Below are 27,637 nucleotides of genomic sequence, written 5' to 3' on the forward strand. Positions count from 1 at the left end.
AGGAAGGGTCTCAGTAGCACACTAGAATACAAAAGGCAGGCATATGTGTGCATGTTTTTTAGGATGTCTTATGTGTCAAATTAAAAACGGTTAATATGCAAAGCACCATTGATTTGTTGCAGTACTTTGGGCCAGTAATTAGAATGGTTGGTTATGATGGCTCGATTGTTGCAGCTTGGAGGACCAGCAGAGCACTTACCCAGGCTTATGACTGCCAGGTCTGGGGGGGGGGGGGGCGGCTTTGGGATTTGCTGAATAGATCATCTTTCCCAGAAATAAACATTGACGCAAGAGCTGGAGTCTTTGCAGCCATTGTTAACAGGATGGATAGATAGATAGATAGACAGACAGACAGACAGACAGACTGACAGACAGACACTAGGGCTGAACGATTTGGGGGGAAAAACTGAATTGCGATTTGTTTGCCAAATATTGCGATTACGATTCGATATGCGATTTAAAATAAAGTTTAGCTAAAGTTCAATATTCACTATGTAACAGATAAAACATGTCATGGAGCATTATAACATGGGACACCATCAAAACTGCTTTATATTCTTATGCAAGGATGACAACAAGCATGGGACATTGAACAGTCAAATACAGATCATTTATCGCAAAAGTTAAAGTTATAATAATACAAAAACTATTCCGATAAAAAATTTCAGTACTTTCCTGTAAACTGAAACTTCTGATATGCCTCAGTTCAATACATATACATATTATATATATTATATATACACCTTCTACCATCATGTTAAATAAAGTAATACAAAATAAATGAAAAATCCACTGAAAATAGGACATTTATGTAAACAATCCGAGATATGTAACATTATTCCAGCATTTATCTCATAAACAGTGAATATAATAATAAAAAGAGGATTACAATTTTTTAAATGTTACGCCAAACATTCAACTAAATATTGTACATTCGATTAATCACGGTCTTCACAATAAGCTAATTGCATTCTTTCAAATTTCTATTTGAAAATGATTCACAGTTGTGGCCGGTGAGCTCAGTTGGTAGAGTAGGCGCACATATGCAGAGGTTTATTCCTCGACGCAGAAGATCCAGGGTACGAATCCAACCTATGGTGGTTTTCCTGCATGTCTTCCCCCCTCTCTCTCTCCCCCCTTCAAATCTCAGCTTTCCTATCAAATAAAGGCAGACATGCCCCAAAAAATTAAAATAAATCTATAGATAGATAGGTTTCAATCACATTAACGTTGTGAAAAAAGGTTACAGTTACATTTAGGCACCAAAACTACCAAATTAAGTTTAGAGAAAGATCATGGTTAAATCATCTGTTACGTTACTTAACTTCAGGTGGCGCAGAACGTGATGTAGTTCCGTTTGTCCTGTAAAGTTTCCGTTTACTTCTTTTTTTGAACCCCAGTCTCCTGGGTGAAAGTCCTGTTTGTTTGACCCATGACCCTCCCCAACCGGCCTCCATACGTGGAACTTGGCGCTGTTAAACTTCCTCACCTTACTACTTTGCTCCCGTAACAATGACTACAGCCACTAGAGGTCGGCGCCACTAAAAACTTTTACATGAGTTATAGGGCAATATTAGGGCTGGGCGATATATCGATATTAAAAATATATCGATATATTTTTAAATGAGATATGGAATTAGACCATATCGCATATATCGATATAGTTCAAATGTGATCCTTGCTCCCATAGATATATACACAGATGTCGCCTTGAGGTTCTAAACATACGTCAAAACCGCCGCCATCTTGGAACAGGGGTGCGAAGCATTCAGATCAACGCTAAAGATGCCGGACTTTTGTACTGCTTAATTATGTTCGATAGAGGAAATGAAAAGAACAAACAGCAATGAATAACATTTAACAGGTGACAATGTGTTTTATGATTATGTATGCCGCCTTCGACCAGCAACCTGAGCTCCGGCGGCAGCGGGAGGCGGAGAGCTCCGTGGCCGGCCGCAGCGTCTCTTCCCCGGAAAAACACAGCTTTGCCTCGCTGCTGCGCCGGGTCCCCGCTGATCCAGATCGGACCAGCCAAAGACAGAGTGGTGATCGGTAGGATCTTACACGTAGTCCAGGGCGACCTGTATGTCGATATCGGCGGAAAGTTCCACTAAGTTTGCCGGCGGCAGGCGGACGGAGAGAAGCTACAGCGGGCAGCAGAGACCGTCTGCGGCTGCAGGATCTGGAGCTCAGTGCCCGTTAAAATGACATGTAACGCATAAATACATACAGAAATAAATAGTGGAGGAATGAGCCTGGACATTTCAGTCTGTTTTAAACTTCACCTTGAAGCAGAAACTCTTAGTTCAGAAGGGTGAAGTTTCCGTTTGAACTCAGATCTGTGAACCGATCATAATAAATATTCTTTGTATTAACACATTAATTAGTTTCTTTGTTTTGTAGTCGATAGTTCATCTTTTAGTTTACTTAAGTGGAAGCAGTATCAAGTGGAAGAATGGGACTATAAACCTAGGCTTACAGGCATGAGGCATTACATTTTGAACAAAGTAGATTATATTAATATCAAAAGCTTAATTGACCTTTGGAACGAATCACAAATATGGAGCTTTGATTTCAAAAAAGGTACTCCTGTTATACAGTATTTAGGTTTACATTTTATTGTTATTTGAACAGCTGAGCATTTAATCATGAACCAGGTGAAGAAACCGGTTTATTATTTATTTGATTTTGCAACTGTCTCTATGAAACTACTTGTGACATGTCATATTTGATTTTGGCTTTGACTGAACATTTGCTCTCACTTTGCGGAAAAAAATATCGGGATATATATCGTATATCGATATTCAGCCAAAATATATCGGGATATGACTTTTGGTCCATATCGCCCAGCCCTAGGCAATATATCGAGATTACATCAATATCGGTATATGAGGCTAGATATCATCTTAAAGGTGCAATATGTAATATTGTATGTAATACTGGCAGCTAGCGGTTAAAATAATTACTGCACTACCAATCCAAAATACTGGAGAGTCGTCTCCCCCGCCCCCTCCTGCCCAGACTCGAAGTTCACGGGGGTTGCCAGGCTGAGACCCCAGCAATCACAACAATGTTGCTAGACGCTCTCACATATCCAGACATTACTCCACAGCACAGCAGAGTAGCTAACGTTAGATGCTAGTCTCACATAGCCAGACATTACTCCACAGCACAGCGGAGTAGCTAACGGTAGATGCTAGTCTCACATAGCCAGACGTTACTCCACAGCACAGCGGAGTAGCTAACGTTAGATGCTAGTCTCACATAGCCAGACATTACTCCACAGCACAGCGGAGTAGCTAACGGTAGATGCTGGCTATATTGACAGTCATAAAAGCCCGTGCTCACGCGGAGCTCTGTAACCAACTGACAGACACACTTTTTTGGCTTAAAATTACAGTATGAACCGCTAAAAACACAACAACCTCACTGTCCTCTCCACACGCCAGTCAGGCACACTTCCTCGGCTTAGAATTACAATACGAAACGCTAAAAATACCACTACCTTGCCGACGGAACACACTTCATTGGCTTAGAATTACGGCAACAATCGCTAAACACACTGCAAACTCACAGTCCCCTCTTTCCGATTTACAGCCCCCCTCTCGTGGCTTAAAATAACTCACCGTTGTCGGCTCCAGCCGCTGAAGAGGCTACACGCTGTAAACAGCCATGGGCTGCATGCCTGGTCCTCCCGGTAACGTTAGCAGTTAACAGGGTTAGCATGGCGGCGTTAGCCCGGACCAGTCGGGATCACTTGCTACTACTGGCTGTCTCAATTGTTTTTGCGAGTAACCAACTCGGGTACTCTAGCTATATAATTCAATGTGAGTACACAAATGTTGATATGACAAAAAATGCCCGTCCCTAGTAGCTGTGATAAATTAGCCTGAAGCTAATGCTTACCTGTTCAGGAGAAAATAAGCCAACTCCGCGTCCTTTTGGGATCTAAGCTGTCTCCATCTTTCAAATACATCTTCAATATTTACCAGGGGGTTGTTACGTCTCTGGTCACGCAACTGTTAGAAACATGCTGTTTTCTATTTTTATGTCATGTAGAATCTATCTCCGTTGATCCTGTTTGTTTGTTTGCTGCTTTCATGGCTGTACTACCGTTACAGCTGTAGCGTGCTGGGTTTACGTTTTTACAGGTATATCTGGCAACCCGGCCTGGCTGTCAAACTGGGCCGTTGATAACAACACACAGATCAAAACATAAACATAAATTCCGTCACGGAATGTAAATTTCAAAAAGAAAAAATACTGACATTAGCATTGTTGTCAGAAAAGATAGTATTTCAGTTTAACATGTTTCCTTTATATCTGATGAGGCATTGGTGTCATTTTTGGATTTATTACAGTACGAATATTACATATTGGACCTTTAAATTTTGGATATCACAATATGACACAAGTGTTGTCTTTTCCTGGTTTCAAAGGCTACATTACAATGAAGAGATGTCATTTTCTGAACTTAAGAGACTGTACTAGCTGTTTTAATATTTGACTTCCCTTTGCCCACTAAGTTATTATATCCATGTCATTGATGGTTATTTAGCAAAAATCTCATTGTGTAAATATTTTGTGAAATTTATTTATTTACCTTTTATTTAACCAAAGACTCATTGAGATTAAAAATCTCTTTTTCAACAGTTTCATGGCCAAGACAGGCAGCAGTACAACCACACATACATACACTAAAAACATAAAACAACTGAAACAGCTAATCCCTCAAAATCAACCACAATCCTAAACACATTAGGCAAAACATCTACAGCCTGATGTGGCTGCTCCAGTAGTTAACCCTACAATATGGCCTGCAATATCGATATCGATGTATTTGGTCAATTTGGTTTTATTTTCTCCATATTGCCCAGCCCTTATGAGTTGTAATTGCTGCTTCAACAAACGACCTATGGTGGCGTTTGTTTTTCAGGGTCTAGTCATAATGGAGTTGTTGTTGAGATGTTTGAGTTCATGGCTGTGACAAATGTTACTCCTTAAAGTGCTCATATTATGCTCATTTTCAGGTTCACAGATGTATAAAGGGTTATATCATAACTTTCAAAAAACACTATATATTTGTTGTACTGCACATTGCTGCAGCTCCTCTTTTCACCCTGTGTGTTGAGCTCTCTGTTTTAGCTACAGACTTCTGTTCCGTCTTTGTTGCGAGTCGCACATGCTCAGTAGCTAGGTAAGGACTACTAGCCAGTCAGAAGCAGAGTATGAGGGTGTGCCCTGACAGTACCTAGGTAAGGACTACTAGCCAGTCAGAAGCAGAGTATGAGGGCTTGCCCTGACAGTACCTAGGTAAGGACTACTAGCCAGTCAGAAGCAGAGTATGAGGTTGTGCCCTGACAGTACCTAGGTAAGGACTACTAGCCAGTCAGAAGCAGAGTATGAGGGCATGCCCTAACAGTACCTAGGTAAGGATTACTAGCCAGTCAGAAGCAGAGTATGAGGGCGTGCCCTGACAGTACCTAGGTAAGGACTACTAGCCAGTCAGAAGCAGAGTATGAGGGCGTGCCCTGACAGTACCTAGGTAAGGACTACTAGCCAGTCAGAAGCAGAGTATGAGGGCGTGCCCTGACAGTACCTAGGTAAGGACTACTAGCCAGTCAGAAGCAGAGTATGAGGGTGTGCCATGCTAGCAGCTAGGCGAGCATTATAACGTGTGTTACAAAGTGACCACGTTTGTCTCTGAAGTAAAGGCTGGACTACAATAGAGCTGTTTGGAGCAGTTGGTGAACAGTGTTTTCTGTTGGAGATGGTAAGTCCCTTTGGGGGGGACTTTGGGCTTTTTCACTTTGTAAACCTATAACATGCACAAAAAAGATATATGACACAATAAAGGAAAGGGAAAAAGCCAAAAAGCATAATATGAGCACTTTAAGTCTCATGTTGTCATCTGTTGATTTAATCGGAAAGTATTCACGGGCTCCTCGGTGTCTGATAAATGTGTGTGATACATGTGCACACATCCTGTATAAATTGTGCTGAAGGATCTAGTGGGAAAGGAATTGTTTTTATATGAAAAAGAAATTGTTCCCTCTGAAATTGCTATTATACCGTGAGAGTACCAGTATGTCAGAATATGCAAACACGCCTACATTTTACACATGATGCTCCCAGTGTGATGGTACTCATACACCCTTGGAACGCTCTTCCGCCTCTGATCGCTATTAAAATGCCTGGCTCTTGAAGCAGGCTGCTGTCAGCTACAGAGCAAAACCAGAGGGCTCCCTGGGGTGCTGTTAGGCCCGGGCCGTGTTGTAGGTTCGGAGGTGGTGAGGGCGGCGTTCTCTATCAAATGGCAGCATAATCAGTGCCGTTGTGTTTCACGTTTCATCTCGTATAACCCATCATCCCGCCAGTTAAACGTAGGGCTTTAAATATGGATTGGGTGAAATAATAATTGTGTTAATGTATAGTCAGGACCAATGATTAAAGTCTCCTTCTCATGTGTTATTTCATATTGTTTGTCATATGTTCATGTATGTTTATTAAGGGGGGATTCTCTCTTTCGGCAGAATCTCAGCAGAAAAAAAAAGATCTGTGCATGTGCTCGTATTTTACTAATTGCACCTTTGTCTCTGGCGGTTCTCGGCAGGTTACGAGGGCGGCAGCTTGCTGAAATTTCTCCGGGACATCGAGCACAGCACAGAGGGGGTGCTGGACCGCTGGAACATAGACATCGTCCCTGACGACAAGGAGGAGAAGGGAGACCCCGTCCCTTACAGCATCATCAACAACTACTTCTCTATCGGAGTGGTAAGGAAACTCAACATATAACGTAACCTAATATAAAATGAACGCGGTAATAACAAGTTAACACAAATTCCTTTTAATGCCTCATTTTGTTTATGCAGATTAATGCATACGGGTTCTGGGATTTGGGCCTCGGGCCGCTCCGTAGTTTGGGAAATCAGGAAGCATGCAGCAGTAACGTTGTGGATGGCTAGCAGAAATGGGTCTGTTCAGTTTCAAAGCCCTTCCACACTCAAGTTATTTGCATGTTCTGTTGAGTTTCCAGCGGAGTACGTCGAGGCTCAGATACCACTTGTTGGCCAAGTATACGGCTGTTACAGAGAACCCTCCTCCTCCTCCTCCTCCTCCTCGCCAAAGGCAGGCCACGCTGGATAATATGTCATGTGGTCATATGTGCCCATCTGTTGTTGCTTGCTGGGCTTGAGTTTGCCACATTATGCTTTCATCGTATTTTTTGAGCCCACCGTACCTTTAGGGTTATTCTGGAGAATATTCTAGTCCGTATTTGTCATTGCTTTGGATTGTTGCAATAATAGGAAACATTTGCATAAAGAAAGCATATGTGTCTACTCCCACGTTGATAAGAAAAAAAGAAAAAAAAAGAAAAGAAAATAAACCTAAAAAAAAATCCTCTTTTTAAAGTACATTTGGAACAGATAAAAAATGTGCGATTAATTGTGATTAAATATTGTCATTGATTGACAGCCCTTGTTACTAGATATGCTTCTTGAAGCTACACTGTGTAAGAGTGTGTAAGCGGTGAAATTGTATATGACAACCAACTGAATATTACTTTCTAGCCCGAAATTAGCTCTCTCCATCGTTTACACGCAGCCGTTCTAGCCACTCCAACATTAACTCTGGTCTTGTTGCTTTGCCTGTCGCGTTGTCGTTTTTAATTCTCTTTTTAATTCTCTTCGCTTCCCTGGCGAGTAGTCTCCCCATGGCATTCGTCACGGTGCCACTGAGTGTAAGAGGGCGAAATGCGGAGGTATGTCCCTCTTTGCATTGCTGCCGTCATTCGAGCGAGTCGCCCGTATGTATTCTGAATTATTGTGAATGTCAGATTCTACGCTTATGAGAATACTTTGATTAGTTGGTGGAAGTAATTACACATGAATGAGCACATATTTGTGAAAGAACGAAGGGGGGTTTGCTAAGAATCAACTTAAAACTTTACACAATGTAGGTTTAAAGAACTTAAGAAAAAAAAAAAAAAAAGCACAATCATCCAATTATAAGGCATTACAAGGATATTAGTTTTTAAAGCACAAAAATGTCATGTAACTTACATTTTAAAAACCAAAAAATTAGAATTATCCGTTAATCTATCGCTTTATCAACTATGACAAAATGTCCTGGTCCAATTACATTTAAACACGTCTGAAATCCAATTTGGTATCACACTAAAACAAACGCATCAAAAACCTCCATGTGATTCGGTGCAGAAAAAAGGGACAATTAAGTTTGTAATGATGACGATGACAAGTTCATCCGAATGTAAAGTGGAACCATAAGCAAATATACAATATATAGAAAACTCCTGCCCCCAAATTGTCTGACTGAGACAAATTTGCAACAATAACAACACGGTGAGGAAGATTACCTGGTCTTTATGGACACAAGCAATTAGTAGATTCATCAGTGACTTTCTGCTCCCTCTTGGGCAGGTTTTTTTTTTTTCTTTTAATTGGAGGCAAGAAACATGATGCCAGGTCCCAGTTGCTTGGCAACCTTTTTAACTTGTCCTGATGGAGGTACAAGTATAAAAGCTCAGGGACGTTAATACAGAGGTGACAAACAAGGCGTGAAGTAATCACAGTGCAGCTCTGCTGATTTAGCTTAAGTGTTGATAAATAATGGACGTGTCTGCACTCCGCACTGAAAGTCAGTGAAAGGTATGGCTTTGGTATTTCTTTATGGAAAAATGGCAGCCATGACTTTACCGCTCCCGCATTGTTTTGGGCTCACAAGAATGAATGTGAGGCTACATACATATATATATATATATATATATATATATATATATATATATATATACAGGAGCACCTGCTCGTATCATATACAGTATCTCGCTGTGCTCTGCAACGAACACAAGTCTATCTATCGGCGCCTTCTCCATTTTTTCTTGTTGTTATGGAAAACGACAGGTCTCGCTGCTCTGAGCGTCTTTTTGAAAAAACGCTTAGGACTTTTTTTGAAAACCCGGTTTACTCATAATGTAAAACAGACGCTGGCAGCCTTAAAAAAGACGCCAAGTGTGAACATTGCCTTACTCGTCTACCAGCACAGCAAATAAACGCCATCATATCAAACTTTTAATTAGGAGCACAGTGTATATTCAAAGCATTCTCATGAATGGGTTTGAATGGTATCGTACGAAAACGTATGCACAATTCGTATGATATCATACGAAATTACAGCGACCGCTGTCTGGTCACGTGACGACCGCTTACGTGCTCTTTACAGTTAAACTTACCCGAGAAAAGGTGACTGTGAGCCGGATACAGAGCACCGCGAAGGGATGGTCCTTCCAGCAGCCTTTGGAGTTAAGTTTAGCCGACAAAAGGCGAAGGTCATGCTGCAACGAAGTTTAGACAGCGAAATGAAAAAAAGTGTTTTGGGTAAAAGCAACACTATGTAACTTTTACAGGTTGTCTCATTGGAACTACAACTCGCGAGTTGTAGTTCCAATGAGACAACCCGAGACAACCTGTAGGCGGACCGCCCCCTTACAGGTTGTCTCATTGGAACTCCAGCTGCAGCTAAAAGTTAAATCATGTTGCTTTAAAACACCGCTCGTAGTACTCCCAGGACACAAACACCTGAGTCCTGGGTGAAAGTCTTGCGCTTTCCCGTTAACTTCTTCCGGGACACAAACTCCGCTCCCTCGCCGTGTTTTTAGGACCCAACCATCCACCCGACCTCGTCCCTATGCGGATCTTCGTGGTCTTACACAGCAGCACTCAACGTGGGGCATACAGTAATAAATACGTGGAATACATACAAATGACTTTTCATAGCTGTATGTACGAATGGTTCATTAGGACAGCCTGGTGTATTTCAGGCTGTTAAACTCAGTGTTTTGCCAAACTTCGAGATGAATCATCACCATATCAGAAAGTAGGTGCCATCTGATGTTTTTTTTTAAACATTTAAGCACCATTAAGCTGATGACTAAAAATATCAGTCAAACTCATTAGATATACAGTACATATGGCCATAAATAAACAGAAGTGGCACATGAGTAAAGAGGACATATGTGCGCAGCTAGACGTTAAAGGGGTTTTGGCAAGAAGAGGATGAACCACAGGGATGTTATGTAACTGCCCCCCAACTGATATCTGCATACAGTATGTCAGGTTAAGGTTATAATGGTTCACTAAAACTAAACTTAAAACTAAAAAAACGTTTTAATGAACTGAAAATTCAAATGAAAATTAGACTTTGAACAAAATATAGAATAGCACCAGCTTTATCCTTTTAATGTGTGAAGCCACGTCTGTTTTCCTCGGGTTGTGACAGCGCCACGATGTTTCACGGCCGTTAAACAAAGCGACAAACCGGCGAGCCTTTTCGAGAGCCACGGTGACAGATGGCTGAGTACCTGGCAGCGCACAACACCAGAGCAAACCGATCTCTGACTCACGCCAATGAGGTAGCCATTAGTAACCCTCAAATCTGGTTTACTAACCATACAGGGTTTGCATTTCCTGCCACTCCATCACAGACCTTGCTGCTCAGGATTCGGTTGCTGTGGAGACGGAAGGCTGGCAAGGCTGAATCTGAAAAGCTTGCACAGTCATCTGTCCTTTATCTCACCGACTTAATTGTGGATGACACAGTGTGGAGCATGTGGCTGGCTCAGCCAAGGCACTCAGAACTGTAAATCAGAAGGGAATTCTGTTTCAATCCATTCCCATATTTTAGATTAGATAAGAATTTTTGGATCCCCAGGGCCAAAAAATAAGTTTACAAATATTCTGATGAGTATTTAATAGGTTCTGTCATTAGCAGGAGCAATTGGCTGTAAAAGCAGTGGGCTCACTGTAAGGGGCTGGCAGTAGGCTGCATTCACACACACTGCGGCAGTCGTCAGATGGTCCAAAAACGAGGTCTTTTCATTCATTTTCAATGCGGGTAGTGCGATAAGGCAGTGGTGGCGTGGTCCGTAGGGGGGGGGGGAGCCAGAAGAAAACGCAGCAGCCTGCAGCAAAAAGTTGAGACGGATTCAACTTTTGGAGAGATGCATCCCGGCATCACGCTGCAGTGGCCAGTCATGTAACCGGCGATCAGACTTGGCAGTCTGTTTTGAGGCGGTTGTGTGAGAGTCCCGTACAGGATCACTGCCTCTATCGCTGCCACAAGAAAGGTTTTAAAGGTCCCATGGTCCCAGAATTTCACTTTATGAGGCTATTTAACGTTAATATGTGTTCCCCCAGTCTGCCTATGCTCCCCCAGTGGGTAGAAATGGTGATAGGTGTAAACCGAGCCCTGGGTATCCCGCTCTGCCTTTGAGAAAATGAAAGCTCAGATGGGTCGATCTGGAATCTTCTCCTTATGGAAGATTGCAGATTGGCCCATCTGAGCTTTCATTTTACCTCCCCTTTCTCTGCTTTGCCCACCCAGAGAATTTGGCCCACCCATGAGAGAGAGACATCATGGCTTTCAAAAGAGCAAAGTGGCAGTTGGTCAAGGCCACACCCCCACCCTCCACCTCCCCCCCCTCCACCTCCCCCCCCTCTCTCCTCCTCAATAGCTACAGACAGAAATGGCACATCCTAAGGAAAGCTCATTGTGGGACTGGCTCTAGTGGCTGTAATTCTGCACCAAGGCTGAATTTCGGGAAAGAGACTTCAGATACAGTATTAGGGACCACTAAGGCCTATATAAAAGAGACTTCAGATACAGTATTAGGGGTCCACTAAGGTCTATATAAAAGAGACTTCAGATACAGTATTAGGGGACCACTAAGGTCTATATAAAAGAGACTTCAGATACAGTATTAGGGGACCACTAAGGTCTATATAAAAGAGACTTCAGATACAGGATTAGGGGACCACTAAGGTCTATATAAAAGAGACTTCAGATACAGTATTAGGGACCACTAAGGCCTATATAAAAGAGACTTCAGATACAGTATTAGGGGTCCACTAAGGTCTATATAAAAGAGACTTCAGATACAGTATTAGGGGACCACTAAGGTCTATATAAAAGAGACTTCAGATACAGTATTAGGGGACCACTAAGGCCTATATAAAAGATACTTCAGATACAGTATTAGGGGACCACTAAGGTCTATATAAAAGAGACTTCAGATACAGTATTAGGGGACCACTAAGGTCTATATAAAAGAGACTTCAGATACAGGATTAGGGGACCACTAAGGTCTATATAAAAGAGACTTCAGATACAGTATTAGGGGACCACTAAGGTCTATATAAAAGAGACTTCAGATACAGGATTAGGGGACCACTAAGGTCTATATAAAAGAGACTTCAGATACAGTATTAGGGACCACTAAGGCCTATATAAAAGAGACTTCAGATACAGTATTAGGGGTCCACTAAGGTCTATATAAAAGAGACTTCAGATACAGTATTAGGGGACCACTAAGGTCTATATAAAAGAGACTTCAGATACAGTATTAGGGGACCACTAAGGCCTATATAAAAGATACTTCAGATACAGTATTAGGGGACCACTAAGGTCTATATAAAAGAGACTTCAGATACAGTATTAGGGGACCACTAAGGTCTATATAAAAGAGACTTCAGATACAGGATTAGGGGACCACTAAGGTCTATATAAAAGAGACTTCAGATACAGTATTAGGGGACCACTAAGGTCTATATAAAAGAGACTTCAGATACAGTATTAGGGGACCACTAAGGCCTATATAAAAGATACTTCAGATCCAGTATTAGGGGACCACTGAGGTCTATATAAAAGAGACTTCAGATACAGTATTAGGGGACCACTAAGGTCTATATAAAAGAGACTTCAGATACAGTATTAGGGGACCACTAAGGTCTATATAAAAGAGACTTCAGATACAGTATTAGGGGACCACTAAGGCCTATATAAAAGCATCCAAAGAGCACCATGTCATAGGACCTTTAAACACTGTGAGGGTAAAAAAAGTTTCGGTATCAGCTGTTTCCTGCAACATGCCCCAGCTTGTAAAATGAAGCTGCTTTCAAGTGCGGAAATGTCGAGATCTATAAACGGTCTGACGGAAAACATTAATTGTGAAATATAAAGTCTCCTTGTTCAGTTAAGTAACCCAACGGGACATTTCAGAAATTGGGCCATTTAAGTGACACTCCCACCGCCGCACAACCCGCGGCGAATCGCCAGATCTCTTACTTTCTTCTGAAAGTACTCTTGGGATAGCCAAACGAATATATGTGAAGCCTCTGCCTCCTTTTTTTAGCTTCATGTGGCTCCATATAATTCTATACTATGCATTTTATAGCTTCACCAGTGACAGGATAGGTACAGATACAGTTACAGATATTTTCCTTGTTTTAAAATGGTGTGTCGGTATTGATTTAGTTGCAGATACTAAAATAATACTTTTAAAGCTTTTGTTTTTAAACACCCTTTCTGCTGAATTAATAAAAACATTTCATTTACAAATAACGGCGGTGGGTTTAAGCATCTGTGTACAGGTCGGTGTCAGTCCTTAAAGTGCTTCCACTTGACCTGCAGCCTGGAAAGAATTTGAGAGAAGGAAATCACACCATGTCAGCAGCCATTAAAGATGCCACCTCATGTTGCAGTGAGGAAGCTGATCCCTCTGCAGCGCGTGTCGGTGTGCAGGAGTTTCTGTGGATGGGTGCGCAGGTGTAAATGTGTACCGTATGCGTGTGCACTTGAATGTGCGCACCTCGTCTTAATGGCAAAATCCTAATGTGCACCGCAATCCCTGGCTGTGCCATTGGCCAGGAGGGTGAAGACGACCCTGGGCCTCTTCTGATGGACATATAAGTCGCGAGCTGCTTCTTTCGCCTGATTGGCAGAAGCTGCACCACGGCAACTAACATGAAGAGGTTAATGCAGTTCACCGCAGCCCTCTGGAATTCTAGTGCAGATAGGATTTCAGTTGGATTGTTCTTGAAAAAACAACCTCACCACAAGGTTGGTTTAGTGCGTGTTCCGGAGCTTTCACTTATTGTCACACAATTCAGATGAAAAGTCTTAGTTTAAAGGTCCAATGAGTGGGAATTTCTCCCATCTAGCGTTGAGATCATATATCGCAATCAACTCTCTCGCGCCACACACTACACACTTCACAGTACGTATTACAGCTACGGTAGCCTTTACACTTCAAAAAGTTGGTCTCTTGCTCTTTTCGATATCCTTTTTCTTTTTCTGGGCGAAGAAGAAGAAGACTCCTGGTCCTGAAATTTGGATTTTGAATACGTGCGGTCCTCCATGTTTCTTTCTTCAAACTTGCCGGGGCAGTGAAGCTGCGATACCCATTAGCAGCATTAGCAGCACCTGTGAGTTTATCATGTGACAGCGAAAACGCGAAAGGCAGAGCAGTATGTCCTGTATGTCCCTTACAGGCTAAGGTATTTCAAGATGGGGCATGAATATGGAGCATCTACCCCAGTTCATGCGAACACAAATGTCAAATTTCAAGCCAATAGGAATACTTGGAATTGATGGTGGTGGTAAATATTCATGAAAAAGGACAAGTTTGTAAACGGGCAACACAGATTTTGAGAATGAACAACTAAACACGTTACACACTGTCCTGTTATTCAGACATCGGTGGCCTAAATAATGACTGGGAATCCCTGGGATTCCACTGTTCTCTGTTTTATCAACTCCCGTCAGTGAAGAAGCATTGAATGACGCTAACATGCTATATGTAAAGTGTTTTGCTGGATATTCATTTATTCAGCTTGCAGCTGGAATAAATGTAAATTAAAACTATAGGGAGAGGCTATTTGTCAGATTATTGCTGTTGAATATTGTTTTAACCTCTCTGCCCACGAGGGGGGGAAAAAAAATTGTTTTTATAGACTGATCTATATAAGAAGAATCTCCTCTTGTGCCGTGTTCAAAGCACACGGCAATGTTACAAGGTCTTCTTCAGACATGAGGCCAACATGTTAAATTGCCATCAGATTAACCTAAAGGGATTGCACGTCTTTTATTGAGCGCTCGGACAAACGGGAGGAACTGCTGAGTGGTGCTAAACTCAGATCTGTGCAATGGTTGGCAAGTGTTAATCCTGACCCACCAGGTCACTTTATCAGATCAGAACTGTTCATAGTTTTGTTAAAGTAAGTGTAGTGAGACAAAGGCCCAAATTAAATGCAACGCTGTCCTGAACCGAGTCTTGTTCAGGAGAACAGGCAAAGCAACAAGGCACAGAAAGTATGGAGTGTGTGTGTGTGTGTGTGTGTGTGTGTGTGTGTGTGTGTGTGTGTGTGTGTGTGTGTGTGTGTGTGTGTGTGTGTGTGCGTGCGTGCGTGCGTGCGTGCGTGCGTGCGTGCGTGCGCGCGTGCACGCGTGTGTGTGCGGTGTGTGCGTGTGTGTGATGAAGTAGCGCTGGCACAGACTGAAGGTCAGGGGAAGTATCAGTGACAGGAAATAAGCGCCTGCCAGGTTCAGGCCAGGTTACCACGGTAATGAATGACCGTGCTGAGTGACACCTGGCTGGTCTTAAAGACAAGAGGAGCGGCGCTCATAACACACATGTTTTTCCTGCGTTTATGTCCCCTAAAATGTCTGACCCTGGCTATAGCGACTTGTATCTGTGCATAGTTTGTCACAAGAGAGGTGTAATTACATCCCTCTCCTGAAGGGGGAGATGTCTGTGCACTTCCCTGAAATCTGAGATTCAATCGTACCCATAGACTAATAATATATAGTCTATGATCGTACCCAGGAAGCGATATTTTTTTTCCCCACTATGGGCCACGCCAAGACCTGCCCTTCAATAGCTACTATTGGCCAATTTTATAGCATTTGAAAAAGAAAATGTATTTAATGGTTTCTAAACACTATCCTGACTAAACTTTGACATAAACCAGTTTGTGATTCACTCAACATCCTTTGACCTTAACTATTAGTCAAAATAATTAATCATTTCTGCTTTTTTAACTCACAAATACGTAACATGTCATATAAATTAAGTTTATTGACTAAAAAATAGCGTCAAAAGCTCAGAAAAAACCTGGAAAAAAAGGACAAGGACAACAAGTTGACGGTCAACGGGAAGACAACACAAGGGTTAATGTGGGAAAACCATGTTAATATTATTATGTAGTATTTTTTACATGCTTTAAAACGGGTGAAGGGGGGTGGGGGGGACTTAAGTGTGTCTCTATAACATGAAATATTCACGACTAAATTAGCAACAATACCCATCTTTATTCTTTCATGCATTACATAATGTTGTTTTCTTTCACAGACTGAAAAAAAACAACAGCTTCTGTTTTGACATAGACAAACAACAGCAACATGGATGGGAAGAGTGGAAAAGTAAAAGTGCTGTTAATTAAATAAAAAATAAAAAAATACCTTAATTTAAATTAAATTAAAATACATTTTTAAATACCTTACCTACCTACAATACTCAAACTTTATTTATAACAAATGGAAGCCAATTTATGACAGGGAAAAACTAAAATACACTGAAAATAAGCATGCATGACCAATATAAATAAGTCAAAATTATGACACCCCCCAGTCAAAGGTTTGGTTTAGTATATATATATATATATATATATATATATATATATATATATATATATATAAGTATTTTTATAATGCCAAACTTTTCATTTCTTTTTCTTTTTTTTCTTGGCAGAAAAGGTCTTCCATAATAATTGTAGGTTCTTTGTAATAGGAAATATTAGTATAAAACCCTCTTCAAATCATAGACAGTGCCTGTTTAGCTTGCTCTCTATCGTGCACGCTAACCTGAGCTCCTGGTATAACAGAATAATAATAAAATTAGAGATTTGGGGCTGGCTATGACATTTCTCTTTGACATTAAGCTAACCAAGCCCCTTGGGGGAACTGACAATCTATTTCTCTGCTGTGGGTCCCACTGAGGTGACATTTTCCAGCCAGCGTTTTTGTTGTTTTTTCGTTGTTTGTCTCTCTCTTCCCCCTTCCTACTTTTCACATCACCCATCTAATAGCACCTCCTCTCGCCCCCACGCACCACGTGCAGAACTTCAAACGGCAAGATCAAAACAACCTTCATCGCACAGGCAACTATAGGCGAAGGCAAATGTCACATATTGTTACAGCCAGATTTTTTCATGGGGGACAGAATGCATAAAAGCGGTACTGGTCAGTGATTGCCTGCAGCAGGGGACAGAGAGCAGATTTAGTGACATCAAACAGCCCGTCAGGTTTTGGGAAGCCACTTTGTGTCATTGTCTGGCCCTGATCCACACGCTGTGCTGGATTCGCTGCCCACATTGTTTCAAAATCAGTGAAAACATAACTCCCTGTTTTGTTCACACTTGACAAGCCTCCTCAGGCAAACTATAAAAAAAATAATAAAAAACTTTTTTTTGCGTTGCATGCTTGTTGTTGTGATGAGTAACCTTGCCATGAGAATCAGCTTTTTAGTTCAAGCTCTGCGGGGCGACTTTAGTCCTCACTCCCCTGGTTCCAGTGTCAAATTCTCCGCCAGTTAAAGCAGCAGATGCAGCTCTATTTTAAGATCTCATATTTGCTGATGCTGTGAGATCTCAGAGTCTGGTTTAGGAAGTGCATTGCAGCAGGCCCGGTCAGGTCGTTCTCATGAACCATTCGAACATATAGCTACAAAAAAGTATTGCACTGTAATTTGTATGTATTCTACGTATTTGTTACTGTATGCACCTACAGTGCACAGTGCAGACTGCCGCTGTATAAGAGCGTTTGGGTCATAAAACAGAGGGTTTTCAAGCGGTAGGGGGGGGGGGCACGTATGTAGATGGTACTGAGGGAGGACACGTTTAATTGCACACGTCCACCTGTCTTGTCACAACCTTCCGTTCTCCTTGTTGCAGAGTGTTGAAACACCTGCACGGGCAGGCAGGGTGCCAGGCTCCCCTTCAGAGTTGCATGATGCTTGACTTTGGTGTGAATACACACTTCTTTTACTAACCCCCCACACACACACACACACACACACACACACACACACAAAGAGGGTATAACAGATCAGTTAACTGACTATGATGCCATAGTTTTATTATGAAATGAAATAAAGCATAGGCCACATACACTTCCAGGAAAGTGGAGACGCATGACACCAAACACTTGTTGCCTCTTAAACAGCAGCTTGCTCATTTTCCTGCTACATCCTGTTAGCAGCTTAGCGCCTAGTGACGAGCCAGGTTGGTAATATTAGCATACAGTGTGGAGTTTAAAGATGTCACATTGTGTCATTTTTATGTACTGATATTTATTTTTAGGCTGTGTACCACGTTCAACATTTCTTCTTTTTTTTCATTATGAAATGTACAAAATATGGGTAGTAGTTTGAGCATGAGCAGAGTACTCTTATCTCCAGCTGTAAAACTTACGCTGACGGTAATAATAGTGTATGAAAATGTACTGTATTAGAGTTTTTCTTAAAATGAGCTGTGAGTTAGCTCACCTAGTTAGAGCAGGTAGAGCAGGCGCCCATACAGTTTATAGAGGTTTACTCCTCGACGCAGCAGCCTCAGGTTCAACTCCGACCTGGGGCCCTTTGCTGCATGTCATTCCCCCCTCTCTCTCCCCTTTCATGTCTAAGCTGGCCTATTGAAATAAAGGCCTAAAATGCCCAAAAAATAATGTTAACCCTCCTGTTGTCCTCTATATCAGAAATTTGGGTTTTTTTCAACCAAATTGTCAAAGACAATAACGTGGATGGTTCCATACAACTATTACTCTTCACAAGTAAAATAAATGATCAGTTAACTACTTTCATTGGATTTGGGTATTTTATTCAATTCTATTCTCTATTCTATTCTATTTAAAAAAAAAAAAAAAAAAGAGTGAAAAAATGTCTTCAAAAACGCGGGAAAGAAATTGGCAAAACCATCGGAAAAAGTGACCAAAAACTTGGAAAAAAGTGACAACATCGGGAAAAGTGACAGTGTGTCGAAAAAAGAATGACAAAATGTTGAAAAGTTAGAATTTAAAATTTTGACCCAGAAAAAAAAAAGTTGCATGGGTGACGGGAAGTCAACAAACAAAAAAAAAAAAAGAGTTAATCAGGAGGGGATTGGTGGATACTCGCTGGGACAATTTCCGGCTCTATTCACACATGGGCTCAGTCGGACATTACATGGACTTTATACTTGGGAGCTGGCAGGCTGAATGCTGTTTATTGTCCGGTCTAACTGATTCAGACATTTGCGTTGTCACATACAGCTCCTTGCGGGATAAGTTCAGGGTTGCAATGCATGTGTGATAGTGTCATCTATCAAATCACGTTAACTTGATTGAAGCCCAATTAGTTAAATTGTAAAAACCACTTACTTAAATTTGAAGGCTAATTCATCCCCCCTGATTTACGAGTTATTGCTGCATATGAGAACTGCATATTTGATTCCTCTATCAATATGAGGTATTTGTATAGCAAGACTCACTATATATTTTCTCTCTCCACGCGGAATAGCTTTTTGTCATAACTGTAGCCATTTACGAGTTATATATAGATTTTCTTCATACAGTTTAGCAGTTAATTTGTTTTTCTGGGTATTCCATAATCATGTCTTCATGTCCTTATCGTCTTTACGCATTAACTGGTGGAAGTAAGTCGGGTTGTGTCATGCGTCTTGTCTCTGTTAAGCACTTTAAGCAGAGCCAGATGATGTAATTATACAATAACAGTCCTTAACTCGGCCTTCATACGTTAACATCATTACTGACTCCACCGTCAGAGTGACACTTTCCATGTACCATCTCCATCACATGTACATTTACGTTAGCTATATCACTTCCTCGGATGTATAGTCGATATAATCTCTGAGCCCATGCATCTTGGACTTATTTTATATGTACAGTGGCTGTTTATCTGCGAAAGGCAGATCACATCCTCAGGCCTGAGTGGAGAAGAAGCAGCTCTGGACAAACTCAACTTGCAGCCAAATGAAGGCTGCTCGGTTTAATTGATCACATCCACTGAAAGCTCAAGTGTCCAGAGCACCGCTGCGTGTGTGTGTCTGTGTGTGTGTGTGTGTGTGTGTGTGTGTGTGTGTGTGTGTGTGTGCTGTATGCCTACATGCTGTGAAGCGGTTTGCAGGATGTTCATGATATTCGGTTGAGCAGGGTTTCCGCGGGGTCTTAAAAAGTTTAAAAAAAAGTCTCAATTTTCAAAAACGAAATGTTAGGCGTTAAAAAGTATTAAATTCGCTGAAGTATTGTGTTCTAGGTCTTAAATCATTTTAAACAGATCTTCATTTTCCTACTTCAATGCAACGCTACCTCTAATGCTCATTAAACTGTTCCCTTTTTTTTTTTTTTTATTCTGTGGTGTTGTAGTTCATTCAGTCGCTAGTCCAAATATAATTTACTGTATTACGACTACAAATGAGACCAACATTCAACTTATATTGTAGCCAATCCAGACACCAATCCTCTAATGCCATTGAGGAAATGGGGGAGTTGTTTCAGACAATGTTTCCGGACTCTGACATCTGACTTTGTTTTTGATGTTGTATAAAGGTCTTAAATTTCATTCATAATGGCCCTAAAAAGGTCTTAAAAAGTCTTACATTTAATAGCGTACATTTCAGACTGGAGCTATGTTGGAGGTGTTGTAAAATTAACATAACACGTTAAGTAACGAGGTGCATGTCTGATGGGAGCTTTAAATCTAAATGCTTGTGATTTATCTGACTTGTGACTGTTTAGTATTATGAAGCAAGTTAATGGTTTTAAAAGGTGAAACCTCTGTAATGTAGCATTATTCGAGGCTCTTGTGACCATCAAGCATTTCTGTGATGAATGAAAAATCAAATTGCCCGCATGGCTTAAGATGTAGACCATTGATTACGCTGTTGTGACAGCGTGACCCCCCCCTGAGGCGTTTGTGTCTGTCTGTAAGTGAGGTCATACTGAGGCTGCTCTTGTGACGGATCAGGGCTACAGTCACCTCTGCCCCAGAGGTCAGGGGTTAAACCATGGGGAGGGGAGGGCAGGGTCCGGCCTGAGCTGGATCAACTTGTGACCTTTCGTTCAACGCTGCTTTGTGTCATAAGCCACAGCTCCACTCTTCTTAGTATTTTACGTTGTCAACATTCTTGTTGTCTTCCCATCGACGGTGCAACTTTTTGTTTTTCTGGGTCAAAAACGATTTGGTCGTCTTATTCGACACCTTTGTCACTTTTCCTGACGTTTTTTTTTTTTTTTTCATTTTTTTCCTATGTTTTTGTCGATTTTTGTTATATGACGTTTTTGTTGCTTTTTTTCCAACATTTTTGTCACTTTTTTATTTTGAAAGGACAGCTAGGTAAGAAAGCGGAGAGAGAGAGGGGGAAGACATGCAGGAAATCGTCACAGTTCGGATTCGAACACTGGACCTCTGCGTTGAGGCATAAACCTCCAAGTATATGTGCACCTGCCCTACCCACTAAAATTGAATAAAACACCCAAATTCAATGAAAGTAGTGAACTGATCATTTAATCTACTTGTGAAGAGCGTTGTATGGAACCATCCACGTTATTTTTTTGGGACACAACCCAAATTTCTGATGTGGAAACTTTCTGAAAATCGGTCAAATTTGACCCGAGGACAACAGGAGGGTTAAGACTGAAGTATTGCAGTGCATGACGACGCGTTTGTTTTAGTGGGAATGTTGCAAAGATCAAATAAACTACAACAAGCTCGTTGTGGTAGTTTGGGCCAGAAATACTGTTCAGTTAGCTCAAAATGATGTACTTGTTCACCACTGTCAGTTTGGGATTGTGGACACGTGTGCTTAGGTGGGAAAGTCTAATGTCACATCGGCTGATTATTTTCCTGAATTTCCCAAAAATCCTCTGTTTTTCTTCTTTTCTCCATCTAACAGTCCGAAGATTTTTAAGTTTACTATATGACAAAGGAAAGCAGCAAATCATCGCATTGAAGAAGCTGGAACCAGAGAATGTTTGGCATTTTTGCGATTGCACTTATTCAAATTGATTGTCAGTCAACTGATTGATTCATCTAACCCTTTTAGCTTCAGGACCTACTGTATGTTAAATCAGCCTGGAGATTGAACAGAGAAGTAACTCTTTGATGCAAAAGACAGCCACGATGGAATATGAGAACACTAACGTTTGATGTTTTCCTTTATTTACACCTCCAAATATTTGCTTTTCATAGCAGCACGGTGGCTCCCGAGCCTTTCTGTGTGGAGTTTGCATGTTCTCCCCGTGCTTGCGTGGGTTTCCTCCAGGTGCTCCGGTTTCTTCCCACCATAAAGACATGCATGCAACTAGGACTAATGTTGAAAATTAGCCGACTGGCTAACACTGGCGCATTTACAGAAATGTTTATTAATGTGCATTGTCCTAATCCAATCAATAAATCTAAAATAAATCTAAAGACTGGGCCATCTGAGGCTTTCCCTTGCTTCATTGGGCTTCCATGTAGAGTTGCAGAGCACTGAAATCCAATCCACAAGCTCCACAGTAATGGTGGTGACTCCATTGTTTAAACCGGTTAGACAAAACTACATCAGTAAAGGGGTGGACATAGGTCAAAACTGGACCGTAGCACTAACCAGCACTCTCTCAGACATGGGCAGAAGACAAAATTAAAATCACGTGCTTGCAGACGCTTGCAGCTACACAGATGCAGAGAGAATAATTTGGCTTTGAGACAAACACCATAATTGGCCTTCAATTCACTGAACGCATTTGGATGAATGTCTGGTTTTTTAATGCAAGAATGCTTGTTCTAAAAGTGAGAGATGGCTGAACATAACTGAAGTGTAACATATTTTTACGTTTACCTTAGTATTTGACCTACAGCAGGCTGTGATGTGTAGGTTTTACTGAAGTCCTGCAGCTAATGGTGTCTCTTCTTTTCTTTGCTGCAGGATGCCTCCATCGCCCATCGCTTTCATCTGATGCGAGAAAAGCACCCTGAAAAGTTCAACAGCAGGTGAGAGAAAAGGACGTTTTAAAAAGCACTGAGCCGTTGATGAGGCGGATACTGTTATTTCAGAAAGACTGATAGCCTTCCCTGCTCCGACGTCCTGACACCATTAGCTAGCGAGCAACCTCACAACCAACTGGTGACCTCGCACTTTCATCTGGAAATCCAATATCACACCGGGCCGCAATCGTCAGCAATCAATAAGAACAAAACTCGCCTGCATAGTGGAATCAATATATTGGCTGTGCCTCGATTGTGTTAAAGCTGAACTGAGCTATCATGTGAGAGGATGTGAAGGCCAACTGGGCCGCAGCCATGGTCTCCATGGTTTCCATAGTTCAGACACAAATGTTTGGAATGACAATTATTAGTTGTGTTAAAAAAGCAAACTGTCAGTTCAGGTAAAGGAACTGTAAAAAGTCAAATGGGGAGTTCATTGTCTCAAAACAGTGCTGTTACATTGCGAGAGAGTTCAAATGAAGACTGAGGACAGTGGTGATGTAAATGGAGGTTTACGTCAGTCTCAAAGCAGAGAAGTGATCTTCAAATGGCAGACAAGGGCATAGCCGTCTAATGAATTGTTACATGTATATATAGAAATAGAAATACCTTGCACTACAAGTTAAGAACGTTAAATTCAACCTGGTCACATCAGCAAGAGACCTTTTGGGACATGGAATCTGTAACATTACTGGCTTCATCTGTCTATTAAAAAGCCCCTCTGTTATAAGTTTGAAGTCTCAAATGTAATCTGAGATCATTTTGATTTTAACATAATTTTTTTTATCAAACTTGACAAAGCCCCTCCAGAGCCATTATACAATACATTATACAACTCTATTGTTGAGTACTACTCCTCGTGGGGAATAAACTGATCTTCATGTGTAAAATCAGCGGAGTTTCCCTTTAAATGTTGTATAATTATTTTTTTTTAAACAGGCTCGCCCCCCCGGATATATATCTCATAAATCAGGAAGTGTGTGTGTGTGTGGGGGGGGGGTCTGTCTTTGGAATATCAGGTTTCCTTGGTACTTTGGTTTACTGGCGTTGACTGCGGTTCACTTTTTGCTGCTTCCAACGTTACATGATTGCTGCATATACCAACAAGACTTTTCTTCCCTTTTGCTGGAGCACGAGCAGATAGCTGACAGGAACATCAAAACTGTTGGGTTGAAAAAGGTTGAGAAAAAAAAGGCACTACCATAAGCTCTTCTGTGTCTACCCTTTCCCAATAAAAGCCATTTTGCAGACACTAAATATCACAAATTAAGTTGGTGTGAGCTGTAAATTCACCACTTCTAAACAGAGGCAGAACATAACGTAGTCGTAACGTGCAGAAAGGTTGGGCAGTGCGAGACTGCGAGACTATCTCGGAGCTGACCAGGCAAAGACAACACTCTTCATCAGACTCACCCTGGGTCCGGTTGTTTTACGTAAAGTGCTCATATTATGGTCATTTCAGGTTCATAATTGTATTTAGAGGTTGTACCAGAATAGGTTTACATGGTTTAATTTTCAAAAAACACCATATATTTGTTGTACTGCACATTGCTGCAGCTCCTCTTTTCACCCTGTGTGTTGAGCTCTCTGTTTTAGCTACAGAGTGAGACATCTCACTTCTGTTCCATCTTTGTTGGGAGTCGCACATGCTCAGTAGCTAGGTAAGGACTACTAGCCAGTCAGAAGCAGAGTATGAGGGCGTGCCCTGACAGTACCTAGGTAAGGACTACTAGCCAGTCAGAAGCAGAGTATGAGGGTGTACCATGCTAGCAGCTAGGCGAGCATTATAACGTGTGTTACAAAGTGACCACGTTGTTTGGAGCAGTTTGTGAACAGTGTTTTCTGTTGGAGATGGTAAGTCCCTTTGGGGGGGACTTTGGGCTTTTTCACTTTGTAAACCTATAACATGCACAAAAAGATATATAACACAATAAAGGAAAGGGAAAAAGCCCTAAAGCATAATATGAGCACTTTATGTGTGCTGCTAACTCATAACACTAATAACAGTACCATCGGCAAAAAAAAATGAATCCATTCCACGTTTCAACGTTAAGGCTCTTATATACTGGACGCATCTAAGGTGGCACGTGCCATCGTGACGTCAAAATGACATAATATCATGCCTGCCCGCCCGATTTATAGCGCGCAAGCAGAGGTCGCACACAGCTCTTTTTATGCGGCGCACAGCAAAGCAGAAACAGGAGACCTGAACGAGTTCGCCGACAACGTGATGCCAGGACTCTCAGAGTGACTGCACGTCTCTCTGGTAAACTTACCGGGTTAAGATGAGCTCTTTTATGGTGAATGAAAGGCTCGATCCGACCAAGTAGGTCATTAAATCAAATCGAAGCATTGACGGCAATGCTGCTGCCAGTTCTGCCGTTGTTTACCTTTTTCTTCTTCTTCTAGTCCGTAGAAAGAGCAACGTCGGTAGCCTTTGCTCATTAGCGCCACCGCTGTTCAGGAGCTGGGCTGCGTCTAGTATATAAGAGCCTTTAAGCCACTAAACCTGTATCAAAATGAACACCTCTCCTGAAGTGTTTAATTTGTTAATAATATTGACGAGACAGCACCGCAGTCATTTAAAGGGATGGTTCAGAGTAATTTCACCCTAGGCTCCTTTGCACCATGACCTCGAGCCAAAGGAAAGATGAATTCCCAAAGAATATCGCCGGCCTTGTCTTTTAAAAAAAAAAAACATTAACAACCCTCAGCCCCAAAAGCAATAACATCCACAAATATGAGTTGTTGGGGAAACACCACCTTTGATGTTTCCCTGCTTTCATTTCCAGCAGCCTTTGCTGTGGCCACACTTCTCACTGACGACTCATTCACATGCACACAGACAACAAACAGCAGCAGTAGGCACACACCTTCAGTAGACAGCTACTGGAGCCCTGAGGTGAATCACTGCCGATGAGTTAAGGTGCTGTCTGCTGTCTTCGCTGTAGCCCGAGGCAGCGGGATGTTTGTGTGTTTGTGGATGTGGTAATGCTCTCAAGTCAGAAAGCAGGTTTAGTGAAAAGTCTGTGTGTGTGTGTGTGTGTGTGTGTGTGTGTGTGTGTGTGTGTGTGTGTGTGTGTGTGTGTGTGTGTGTGTGTGTGTGTGTGTGTTAACCCTGAGATGAGGGAAACTCTGGATTTCTGTTTCAGAAAGGGAGGTGATTTAAAGCTGAGAAAGAGGGGCAACTCCAGCCGGTTTCAGAAACTTAACTGAGCAGGGAGCAGGTTTTCTTCAATAAACCTGAGAGTTTCTCTCAGTCTCCTCCCTCTGATACAGCTCTCTTTAAAGCGTAACCCTCGCCAAAATGCAACCTAGGGTCTTTTTGTGAATATACCCGAGTCAAACGTTCGTTTAAAAGCATAATTAGGACGGACACTTTTAAGATTTACCGTATTCTCGATTTTGGTCAAATGGCCTTTTGAATTGGAGTGCTAGGGGCACTACTATGATGGCATCAAAATTGCTATTTTTAAAACACAAAGAAGGCTCGACACAACATGAAAAACCTTTCTTTTTAGTAAACTCTGTGTACACAAGCAATGTTCAGCAATGCTGGAGTTCATGTGTAGAGCCCCTGGTGATACTTGGAGCAAAGTCTCATGTTGTGTCGAGCCTTCTTAGTGTTTTAAAATGTTGATTTTGATACTATCATAGTAGTAGTTGTAGCAGAGAAAGGGGAGGTAACCTTGCTCCTTATGACCTCATAAGGAGAAGATTCCAGATCGGCCCATCTGAGCTTTCATTTTCTCAAAGACAGAGCAGGATACCCAGGGCTCGGTTTACACCTATCACCATTTCTAGCCACTGGGGGACCATAGGCAGGATGGGGGAACGCATATTAATGTTAAAAAAAAAAACTCATTTTTCAAATTTTCATGCCATGGGACCTTTAACTCTGAGTCAACATACTATTCTGTGCTGTTCTGGAACCGAAAACTCAGAGTTTCCCATCTCAGAGTAAATCAACTCAGAGTTCAGGGTTAGACTCAGAGTTTGTTAAACCTCCTTCCTGAAACGGGCCCCAGGTGTCCCAAAGCGAACCTGTATGCAAAGCGTGCACGCAGACCTGCACCAGTCATTTGCTTAAAAGCATCTCTGTGTAAACTGTACACTGTGTGCCTTAAACAACAACATGAGCACAGATCACTGAGGGCTCTGAAGGTTCGAATTCACAATTTAACAGTAACAGTGGCCAACAGACGAACACAACGTGTGCTTTTACTGCATTGGAATACTCAGTAAAGTGTAAAAACTTGTTTTGCAGGCTACCGACTCACTTGGGAACCGAGTCTCTGCGCAGCTCTCGTATGTTTGGGCCGGTTCATGTTGTTTGCATGATGACAACAACATGTGTGCCGCTGCCTCCCTCCACAGCTAATAGCTAATAGTCTACTTCATTCTATAATTAATGCTTAAGTCTTCATCCCGAGCCCCATGTATTTTTTTTTTCCAGGATCGCAGTCAGAAGGAAGAGAGGGTGATGAAAGATAAAAGAAAGACAACTCTGTGCTCTGGGGACTCTCTCTCTCTCTCCCTCTCTCTCTCTCTCTCTCTCTCTCTCTCTCTCTCTCTCTCTTATATATATATATATATATATATATATATATATATATATATATATATATATATCTTTGATCCACTAAACAGCAAACAGTTGAAAAGATGCAAAGCATTATGCGGAGAGACCTACTCAGCACACAAACTGTAAACTCAGAGGTTAAACACAGTAAGCTATAGAGCGCTTTCTTCTCTACAAAATGT

The 27,637-nt window shown here is 41.7% G+C and overlaps 1 protein-coding gene across 1 annotated transcript in view; it reads left to right on the top strand.

The window, feature by feature from the left end:
- The window catches only part of dgkg (diacylglycerol kinase, gamma), a 115,965-nt gene that overhangs the window by 60,239 nt on the left and 28,089 nt on the right, over positions 1-27,637 (top strand). The window contains exons 19-20 of the mRNA XM_028591639.1: positions 6,614-6,774; positions 22,815-22,879. Of these exons, the coding sequence (XP_028447440.1) occupies positions 6,614-6,774; positions 22,815-22,879 (226 nt within the window). The remainder of the gene's footprint in view (positions 1-6,613; positions 6,775-22,814; positions 22,880-27,637) is intronic.

This window comes from Perca flavescens, chromosome 11 (genome assembly GCF_004354835.1).
Source record: "Perca flavescens isolate YP-PL-M2 chromosome 11, PFLA_1.0, whole genome shotgun sequence".
NCBI classification, from domain to species: domain Eukaryota; kingdom Metazoa; phylum Chordata; class Actinopteri; order Perciformes; family Percidae; genus Perca; species Perca flavescens.